General features: G+C 36.4%; 1 protein-coding gene across 2 annotated transcripts; it reads right to left on the bottom strand.

The window, feature by feature from the left end:
- Positions 1 to 1234: 1234 nt before the first annotated feature.
- Positions 1235 to 10771, bottom strand: LOC137410501 (matrix metalloproteinase-21-like). Of its 2 annotated transcripts, none has more exons than XM_068095927.1 (8): positions 10673 to 10771; positions 7850 to 8185; positions 7002 to 7734; positions 5948 to 6087; positions 5039 to 5183; positions 3767 to 4033; positions 2665 to 2837; positions 1235 to 2046 (listed from the first exon to the last, which is right to left on the bottom strand). In XM_068095927.1, exons 2-8 carry the CDS (start codon positions 8015 to 8017, stop codon positions 1747 to 1749), a joined length of 1926 nt encoding a protein of 641 aa, XP_067952028.1. In that variant the 5' UTR covers positions 8018 to 8185; positions 10673 to 10771; the 3' UTR covers positions 1235 to 1746. The 2 variants fall into 2 exon arrangements, with proteins under 2 accessions (XP_067952028.1, XP_067952029.1); XM_068095928.1 differs by lacking the exon at positions 10673 to 10771 and adding an exon at positions 9781 to 9849.
- Between the last annotated feature and the right edge of the window lie 628 nt (positions 10772 to 11399).

Here is an 11399-nt window from a genome sequence, read left to right as displayed (position 1 = left end):
TATCATGACACCACATGCCTTGGAGATATATACAGTATCATGACACGACCGACATGCCTTGAAGATATATACAATATTATGACACCACATGCTTTGAAGATATATACAATACAATGGCACCACATGCTTTGGAGCTATATACAGTATTATGATATCACATGCCTTGAAACTATAAAGTACAGTATCATGACACCACATACCTCTAAGATATATACAGTATTACGACACCACATACCTTGAAGATATGTACAGTATCATGACACCGCATGCCTTGAAGCTATATACAATACTATGACACCACATGCCTTGAAGCTATATAGTACAGTATCATGACACCACATACCTTGAAGCTATATACAATATCATGACACCACATGCATTGAAGATATATACAGTATTATGACACCACATACCTTGAAGATATATACAGTATTATGACACCACATACCTTGAAGATATATACAGTATCATGACACCACATGCCTTGAAGCTATATACAATACTATGACACCACATGCCATAGAGTTATATACAGTACTATGACACCACATGCCGTAGAGTTTTATACAGTACTATGACACCACATGCCATAAAGTTATATAAAGTATTATGACGCCACATGCCATAAGGGCAGTATCATCTTTGACAATCAGTATCAACTCTGTTTCTTGTATGTTAATACTATTATACACAAAGCAATATTCAACAACAGCCACAATGCTGAAGAGTAAATGGCCCCGAGCTTGTATGACCTCTAAGGCTATTGTATGTATGCGTAGCTTTGTAAATATCTTTGTACAATTTATTTGAATTGCTCAGGTTATAGATGAAATAGCATGACCTTTTTGGTAAGGTGTTCTGTAGCTCTCAAAAACATTGACAGCTTTAATTAGTGAATAATTTGATGCGCTCTTCACAGGAGCAATCTTAGAGTAATTATAAATCTTATAATAAAAGTTATTAGCATGAATTTTAAGAATAAAGAATGCCATTCACATGTTCAGCCTCCAGTTATCCTCACAGAGTGGTCCCTGAAAGGCTGACACTAGTGTTAACATTTTGCAGCCTCCTTTACTTTCCCTTAAGTCTGCTCAAGTCTAATATTCTTGCTAAACAAATAATAACCAATTTCCTTTTGGAGTTATCTCAACCTGGCACAACAATCTACGCTAGAGAGCTGCAGTAACTGTTGATGATTGTGACTGTTCAATATGAAATCAAAGAACGTTGGCAGTGGAGGCACGCATGAACAGTATATTGGTATAATGCTAGCATTTATTAGTGCTGGCTAATTCAACACTAACTAACTGAAATAATACAGTGAGAAAATAAGTAAAACCATTAAATGCTGGTACAACGCATGACTTTAGATAAACATAACTTTCAATAAACATGATTGCTTTAAGATGCTAACTAAAAGATAGATCAAGCACTATGCGCGTTAATGACCACAGTTAATTTCATTTACGGTTATTCATGGTGCACAAAGATTGTCATTTTTGAGAAAGACTCTGAAACATGAGCCATATGGTAGATGTAGCTAGGCGAGAGTAGACAACTCCTAACCTTAATGATAACAGTAACATCAGTTAGGTAAATGGATGTATATAAAAAGAAAAGGAAACGTTAAGAATACTGCAGGCAAAAGAGCGTGAACAGCACACGCTGATTGTCACTTTGTATGTGAATATGATAATCTTTGGGTATAGCTTATGTACACGGTTAGAAACATTTGTATTCTGAATGCTACAAGCATTCGCCGTCGCATATGAACTGCCAAACATCATACCAATGTCCGACATACTTCATCGAGTTGCTTTTGGCCGTATTAAAGTAGTCTTCGTTCACCCACGTGTCATTTCCTTTGATGAAATAAACGGCCCTCTGACTGTTGGACAAGTATATAAGGTCAAGGTTTGTCTGGTAGGTATTTCCGTTCGGTGAATACAGATCTGATTGGGTGGAAGGAGGAAATAGAGAAACTATTGGTTCAATGCTGGTACAACAAGAGTGGGACCCGGAAACTCGATACTTGTAAGAATATACCTGCGAACAGATAAAGGATGTAATCTGTAAAAATAATTCAAGTAGCCACAGGATCAGTCATAAGTGCTTTTGAAGGCTGAAACACAGTAAGAAAGTGTGGTGAGAATTTGTTGATGAATTTGCAGGAGTTGATATAGCAGTTGATGCAGCATTTGAATGACAACAGGTTCATATATGCTTGTCGTGCTTAAAGCTTATGCTTGCCACCTTTTTGCGATTAGCTCTCAGATTGCTAGCAAGTATGGAGTAAAACGAAATCCAAAAGGAATAAAAATATTTCAATGTAAAATAGCCATCAAGTCTTTTTTAAATAATAAAAAACAACTCAAATTAAGTCTGAAAATTAAAATAGACATGAGAACTACCCAAACTTTGTTATGAATTTCACAATAAAAAGCAATTTGCATAAATAAAGAATAAAAAATTTCATTCACATGTTCAGCCTCCAGTTATCCTCACAGAGTGGTCACTGCAAGGCTAACACTAGTGTTAAAATTTTGCAGCATCTTTTACTTTTCCTCAAGTTTGTTCAAGTCTAATATTCTTGCTAAGCAAATTGTAACAAATTTACTTTTGGAGTTATCTCAACCTGGCGCAATAATGCAGTTAATATCATACCATGTTATCCTTGAAGAAGTAGACAAGTCCAACAGCCGACCGTTGATCAAAGAACGCTGCATCAAGATTGTTAGGTATGTGTGTAGTGGAGTTGTACGATATGAACTTGTTTCTGATCTCACTCACAGCCACAGCGCTGTCGCTTATTGGGTCGTATGAGAAAATACGACTACCTATAAAACGTTCAACTCGTCATTCAAGCTGTCGCATCCACTGATGTCATGATTTGACAGACTGCTAATACTATTAACTCATTTGACAGAAAAGCTCAAAATATGACTTAGCTCGCTAAATACACCACATACGGAAAATAGATATGTTTGCCTACAATAAGACCGTGTATCAATGTTTACACAAAATGTGGTACAAATGATGAAATCTTCCAAGGAATGTTTTCAGTGATAATTATTACATGGTAAGGAAAAGTTACAGATGACAATAGCTGAAACATGAAACTACAATAGAAATATACAAAAGTTGTTCAACACATTCAGAGTAAAGTTTGTAATTCAGGCAGTATCACATACGGCAGCATCACATATGGCAGCATTAACTAAGACAGATTAGTTCTAATTCAAAGATCAATTGCTGATAACACAACATTATATAGTGTTACACGTTTGTATATTATTATTTACATCAGAAAATAGAGCGAGTAGTTACGTAATTGCACAATTAACCTTTTATTTCATAGTTCTGTACCATGAAATTTAGAAAATAATAAACTATTTTGAAAAAAAAAATGTTGAAGGTAATATTTTGCTAGTTTTGAGCGGACAAATATAATTTATTTATGTGGTACTTGGTCACAAACAGGAGAACTGCTACTTTTTTACCGAAAAAAGACTTGAGATTTCGCTATTAATCCTACAGTAAATGACAAACAATATTAGACATTGAAATTGTTTTCTAATTTAATTAAAAGTATCACAAATTTTTTATGTGACAATTTAAATAATTGAATAATAATTGAATTAATAATTGAATAGTTAAACACAGAATAGCGAAGACAGATTATAAAGCATGAAACCAAAGTTAAAACTTGCTCAACCATTTTCATGGTTCATATAAAGCATTTATTTAACCTGATTGTAGCTCTCACCTTTGAAAAACAAATATTCGTCAGCGAATGTCATGGTGGCCACATCAAACTCCCAGTAGTGTAAAAAAGTATCAACATTTTCTGGCACGCCTGACCACTGTGAGTTTATGAGCATCGGGTCACCGCTCCGTGTCTTGTTCATGTTATTCTCATACCTCCAGTAATGATCACCTCGGAAGAAGTATGTGTTGAAGATTCGTGAGTTTTTAGTGCCGGGTTTGGTGCGTACGTAGTCAAAAGCTGTATCAAATCTACCATGGCACGAGCCTGAAACAAATAAAAGAAGATGCAAAAAGCGAATGTGCGTTTAGGTAATATATTACCATAAAACGTGTTATAAAATGCATTATAATGGTATACTATATACTTTAATGTTATACTACTTCACATAATACTAGCTGAATTAGCTAAATACTCATAACAAAACTATTCAGTATAGAATGTGATGCAAAAGTATATAAACACTAGTATACAAATAATATTTTTTTATATTTTTTCAATTTTCGAATAAATTTAACCAAAATATCAAACCAAAGGTTTAACAATTTCTTTGTTGTTTAAATCACTATAGTTCAAAGATCAATAACTTGTTTGTCATTTTAAATAAAATTTGGAAATATTTATTGAAGTACTTTATATTAGGCTGTTTCAGAATACCTAATTATAGAGGCAAGACTCAAAGACCTTTGAAAGATATAGATGGGCACACTTACGCTGTAACTTTATTATACTATAATAACAATATTGTATGACAGTAAAATATAAAGACATGACACAATATAATATAATATGCAATAATAAAATATATAATATTAGAGTTTACAATGATATACTACAATATAAAATAATATAATGTGATATATAGCAAAATAAAAAAATAATATAATATGCTACAAAGAATGGCTTTAATAACATTTCTTTAACCAAAACCTAATTACAATTGTATCAAATAAGTTACATAATTAATCCCAATGTATATATATTTCCAAGCCTCTTCTCTCAGTTATGATGTGAACAGAATGCATTATGACAATTAGTTTCTTTATATCAAAACAATTGTAGTAGACATTTTAGAATTACTTGCATTTAGTGAAACAGTACCCATCTTGTTCAACTTGTGTTTCCTCGGACCCCTTTTAAAGTGTCTAGCGCAAGTCAAAACAATTTAGCAGTTTGCTAAAATAGCGGTGAGCACACCACAGCTGATAAAACCGTGAGGCCTAATTTAAGCCCAAATATAAAAGATAATTTTCAATAGCAAGCAGAGCGTACCGTAAGCTCGGCGAACTTCTCGTCTATCATGAGGGTCCAACTCGAAGTCACCTCGAAGTTTTCTGTGGTAGATGGCATTCATGACAGATGTGTCGACGTCTGAGTGGTTGAGTCCGATCACATGACCTAGCTCGTGCACTGCCACCTGTATAACCAAATTTGGTGTTACAAAAGATTTCAATACACAAGGTTTGTTATTCCGAGTTACAATTACTATAAAAATTAGGTAGACTGTGAACCTACATAATGTCTGAGTTTGTACAGATTGCGGGTCAGTGTGCAACTAATATAGGTCAGCCATGTTAAAGTCGTCTTCTACCGAATTACAACTGATCTACTTTATAGTAATTAAAAATAACCTTGGACAAGCCTTGGCACTTGTTCTTGTTCAATTGATACGTCTGAGCTCACGGTTGAAAAGGCGGACAGAAGTATCATATTTCACTGGAGTTATAATATTTGTACTTAAAGATCTGTTCAAACTTTGTAGTGTCACCAAAAATGTTAAGAATACACGTGTTTTCAACCAAAAAGCATACTTTTAAACACCTAATTCAATTTGCAATTGTAAAGAAGGCAGTCCGACAAATGGCAACAGCTAATTCAATTAAGCCTCTCCTCCAGCATTTCAAATTGAGCTATGAAACTTTGGCTATGGGTTAACCATTCAAATTATGCCTGAAATTAGATCTTATAAAGATTTACAGCTAACCAGATAATATGGGCACAAGCTTAATTATTCTAGAACCATCTCGGCGTGGCGCAGCGCTGCCGTTGTTCTACGACATACTCAGTCAACAAACCAACCCTGTAATCGTCTGTCGGCTATCGTCAGGCCAAACCACATGAAGAGTATCAATGTATGGGTCTGAATATGCTAGGAATGTTCTAGAACTATGAGAGACCAACCAGTAGAAGACTGATGCGATCGGGGGAAGAGAGGTGAATGGTGTAGGGTTCGGAGTTGTCAAAATGTACATCACGATGGAACTTGTGAGCGATTTCTCCACCATACCCATCGAACTGGCGATAGCAACTCAAGTGTATGCCTATCAAGAGAAGATAACTATATATGATGTGCTATAAGAATGGCAGGCCAACAGAGATTGTCTGGTAAAATAAACAAATATGTATGAACTTTATTTACACTGGTCAACGCCGTTTATAGCAAATTATACTATGAGACAAAAACAAAAAATAAGTTTTGTGTATTGAAAGAAAATAATCTTTTTTCATAATGCTGTTCTATAATGTAAATTGGCAAGGTTTTGGTGTCTGGTATAAGGTGTCATGGACTTTTTAGGGAAGTAGGAATGTAATGGATGATCAGGCAGATTGAAGATATGATTTGAGTATTTTAAACAGCAGATATCTAAAATTACAGCTCCTCAGCATTAAGGGCATTTAGACCGTAAGACATACACAATAATGAGAGAATCTTCGATATATTTATTAGTACCATTCAACTGACATGGAATTTATATTAAGTCGAAACTAAAGCGATAGCTCTTCATAGTTTCACAGGAGGGTGACAACGACTACTGTCTGCGAGTCTATTGATGCATCAGGTGACGGCAACAAACAAGACAAATAGACTTTGTTTTCAGCTGCCAGCGGTATGCGCCAGCTGCTTCCTGTCGAGAAAATTATTACAAGTCTGGGATGCCGTCACAACAATAGATAAAGTGGGAGATGAGATGGGGGCAGATATACGCGTGAGGAAGCTGTTCGCAGACACAGTTGAATACCAAGAGTTCACGCATTAGGAAATTGAATACATATTTTAATGGCTTTAGGATTCGTGCGTCCAAATAACTTGAACACAAACGCTGAGTAAATTCAAACAATAGCTAGTCTATTCTGAATTATACTGCTAATTTTCTATGTTTACCTATAAAATTCCTGAATGCTGTATCATGCTAACCTAAAAAGCCTATCTGAAAAATAGTAAGAAGTATTTTACCTTCCAGAAAGCCAATTTCAATATCAACCCTCTGCTCGTTGTTTAGTTCTTCGTAGAAGCAAAGAGGTGTGACCTCACTCCAATAGCGAAAGGCCTGCCGCAGAATCGACCTCTGATTACTAGGTGGTATGATGTGATAGAGGTGATCGCTCATCAGTCGCCAGCTTATTCTCTGCTTGCTTAGCAAAGTGCCATAGTCATTCACGTTAGTGTAAATTGACCGTTTCTCCCTTGCAGCTCCAGTTGGTTTAGGAGTTACACTCTCTTCCTCGATCTCCTTTTGATAGGCCATGAGTTGTTCTTTGCGCCGTTTTATGGATTCTTCAATCGCTGCATTACTGTTTATTATTTCAGTGAGAGACCGAGCTTGTCGAGACGATACTTCCTTCTCAGCTAAATCGACATCAAGTTTGTCTATGACTGAGTCTGGCTGCCCGCAGCGTCTCAAGGACATCTGGCTCGCAGTTCGTTCATCGCAAATGCCGGTCACATTTAATCGGTAATTCAGTTGAAAAGTTTTAAATGCGTTGGTGAAATTTTCTGCGGAACATGGTTGTTTGGAAAGAACCGGGAGCGTGCTGAATTGATTATGGGAGAGTTGAGTGGCATCGCTACTAGGAGGGGATGTGTTGGAGTATTCCGAAAGAATTATACCGTCTATCAACTCTCGCTTACGTCTTTCTAGGTATTCCCCACAATCGCAGTTTAGATAACCGTACTTACATAAATATTTCTAAAACAAACCAAACACAAATACTAAGAGTTGCAAAAAATTACAAATCTACAGCTTACTTATTATTAGTGACAAAATAATAAATATGTAAAAATAAATTTCAACAATGACTCACCTTACAATCCTGTTCGGTCGTCACTCTGTTTTTATTCGCTTGCATAGCCTCGCTTTCTCCAGATATTGTCGAGATATAGAGAAGAATAATAACAGTTTGAAGCAACAGAGAGCTGTAGAGAGACCGGTTTCCTTTCATACTTCGCACAATGTTTTTTAAGCCTGTCATAGTACGAGTTAATTTACCATATGCTGCAGAGCACACAGTTGTATACTCAAATGTGTTGTGCGGCGTTCTGTCGAATGAGGATGCCTCAGATGATTATAAATAGGTCAAAGATATAGGTCAACAAATACAAGCCAGAAGCTTCTGTTGGGCAATCAGTTTTGGCCAGATCTAAAATATATAAGACTTGAAGAATTCCCAAAAGTACAAAAAGCAAACATGTCACGAAGGCCACGCCTTCTTACTATTTTGCAGTTTTACTGCTTGAATGCTGCCCCGTCTTTTGTTAGAGGCTACAGTTAGAAGAACAGCAGAATCTACAGCGACAGCGATGATTAATATTGCTGTCAACAGCTTTATGTATTCAAGAGCGGTATGATGCAGCCAGTGAAGCGCGTAGTCAGAGAAATATGGTAATATAACCATGAAGATATATCTAGTAATTGCCAGTGAACCCGCTTATTATCATAAAGTTATTCTCGTAAAAATGAATAAACCTTATTTTTTTGTCTAAGTATATTCAGAACGGGTATGTTTTGCTGATGAAACACCATCATCACTTGGCAAAGGCTCGCTGCTGCATTCATATAGGCAAACTCTGCTGTCTAATTGCACCCTCCCTGCCACACATCTTGTTAGTCAGCATTGTGCATCTACACGCTTCATCTCAGTCAATAACAAAAAGTTCATTCACTGTAATTTATACGACATTAAGTGGAATTTGCTAGTGTGCTATGCGGGCGTAGCACACAGCAAGCCAAGCAGCAGCGGAGCTGTTACACGAGAACTGATATCATTACAGAAGGAATGAGATAGCCGTTCCCTTACCTGTAACTAGCATTGGCGCCTGTAAATGACACCGGAAAAAATTTTTGCCTCTCATATATTATCGCAATAATCAAAAGAGATAAAATTGCATTCTATTAAATATTATTCACGAGACATTTAAAAGCATGAATGAACCGCATCTGTCGACTTGACTTTTTGGGAAAAAAGCAAGGTTATACTTACCAGACTGTTGTCCGAAAGAGTCTAATATTTACAAATCAAACGATTTGAAGTCGGGATAAAAATAAATATAATTTAAAACAAAAATATAGATTTAGAGAAGAGATCGCTGAGCGCAGCCTGTCGTGTCCCAGGCACTTGTCAATATGACAGACAGGCTCTCTGCTCTCGCTGGTCTCAGTGGCGCAAGCGTGTCCCCTAACCGCATTCCAACAAGATTAAAGAAGGCGTTTTAAACTTCCCGACAGAACTGTAGACTCTTTAGCAAACGGTTCACGAGTAGCGAATAAATACTCGCCTCTCTAATCCATGTAACAATATCAGAGTCTGATCACTGTGCATACACGCGATGAAGCAATATTTCACAGTATTTGTACGGTCTCTCTGGATCCATTGCTAAAAGGTCTTGCGTGCTTACGTGTACTCAGACGAATATATACAAGAGATTTGTATGTTTGTATATGTCGTCTTTTGATTACAAACAGAACATTGTCAATCAACCAGCTAAACAACCACCCCCATAAATACTGTCAGCATAAAACAAAGAAACTACACGCAGGCTTCTCGCAACTTACAAAAAATCTGAACAGTAAATTTAAAAAAAACATATCAATAAAGCTACCTAAAATAATACACACAAATAAAATAAAAAATTGCAGAATTCTCACATGCTGTTGATAGAAATCTATGACTTCTCTATAATAACTTGGTAGCAAGTCTTGATAAGCTGTTAGCGTTTAAAGAAACGCGATGCTCACCCGTTGAGTGAAATCAAAGCTGATGCGAGAGATGGGTACTCGCGCGGCATTAATGACCCGTGCAGTCGACGCACTGGTATTTAAAAGTCTTTAATTGGATATCAAGTGTTTATATCAAAACTTGATAACTTCTGATTGAACTAATGAGCCGCAAGCCTACCAGAGAGTATCAGAGGCAGCTGCTGATCCTATGCTGCTTTTGCTATGCCACCTTTCCTATCTGACGAACAGGTCACAACTTTTGGCAAGAATTGGCCGAGCGTCGCTTATTCTCTACACAATTCATAGCAGAAGGCACGCTGCCTTGGCAGGATATAACAATATATGGCAAGAAATAATTTACTTATAATTATTGCCGCAATGATATTGTTGATGCATCTCTACCCACATGCAATAGCGATAGTTCCATCTCAACATAAATGTCTACTAATTCTATTGTAATAGCAGCTCATGCCCACGAGTGAGTCACGAATGGATCTACTGCCAGTTTTGTGAGATAGCACGGGTGAAGTAGCACTGTGGCAACTAACAGTATTAACCTGTAACCTGGGGTACAGCAGCGTTCACAGTGTTGTATAATGATTTCTTAGCAGCACTTAATAAGCTCAGACGAACATCTAAGTAAAGCAGCAGTTTCCCGCAACTGACGACTTGAAAGAACAGGTTTTGGCAATTTTATAGATATATTTACTTTTTGTATTTGCTTAAATTTAAAACATTTCATAATTTAACTGACAGTGAGTAATGTTGGTCAGAAGCAACTTACAGAATTGCAAGTGTTATACAACGGTAATGAAGGAACTATAGGCACATGCCACATTTTCATGGAGAGATTATTGGTCCCTGACTTTAAAAGGATGTAAAAGAGAATTGTAAAGTAAAGCTGACTTACACTAGCAGCGGAGCAATAATCCAGTGTATCTCGTACGATTCAAATGATTAGACTCTCTAGTGACACCAGCAGCCAGGTTACTGCTCGTTGAGTGACAAGGGCAAGCGAGTGTAATAGATATTCAAGCGAAACGTTTTTACAAACATGAACTGGAGCAATAAACAATAGTGAGTTGTTGTGAATCACAAAGAAAGAGATCGGAACTCTAAGTCCAATAGGGAGCAACGATTAGGAGGCTCATTTCAGACTGATGCGTTGAAATACAAATAATAGGCCTTTTGATTTAACCATGGGCAGACGACCTCTCACTTCTACAGCATATCAATTATGTAAACAGCTGCAGACATGAGATAGTGTTGGTATATTCATAGTATATAACTTTACTATAGCGAGTCAGATAAACAGTTAGCGTTCATCACCGCATGGAGGGAGTCTAAACACCTACCCAATAACCTTAATTGTTCTACTGCCTACTTGCTTCAAATATACAAATTTCAATATTACAAAAATAATTTATAACTAATAAAGAGAATAACTCATTAATCCATCATGAGCAAATAACTTGCTGTTCCTCAATAAAGAAGTTTAACAATTAAATTTCAAACTGGTGAGAAACATTCAAGCGAATTTTGTACAATTTTCAATTAACAACCAGAAAAACGTATTTTATTATAACATTTGTGTTCTTTGATGAATAATTTTAATGTTGGAGTCCATAGTATCACTG

Source organism: Watersipora subatra, chromosome 1 (genome assembly GCF_963576615.1).
Source record: "Watersipora subatra chromosome 1, tzWatSuba1.1, whole genome shotgun sequence".
In the NCBI taxonomy this organism is placed as follows: domain Eukaryota; kingdom Metazoa; phylum Bryozoa; class Gymnolaemata; order Cheilostomatida; family Watersiporidae; genus Watersipora; species Watersipora subatra.
The sequence above is the reverse complement of the archived record's forward strand: the minus strand, read 5'-3'. Positions and strand labels throughout refer to the sequence as shown.

Coding starts and splice junctions, on each gene's coding strand:
- LOC137410501 (XM_068095927.1), bottom strand. CDS start 8,017: ATGACAGGCTTAAAAAACATTGTGCGAAGTATGAAAGGAAACCGGTCT. Junction 7,735..7,849: donor CGACCGAACAGGATTGTAAG/GTGAGTCATTGT, acceptor GGTTTGTTTTAG/AAATATTTATGTAAGTACGG. Junction 2,838..3,766: donor CGAATATTTGTTTTTCAAAG/GTGAGAGCTACA, acceptor AACGTTTTATAG/GTAGTCGTATTTTCTCATAC.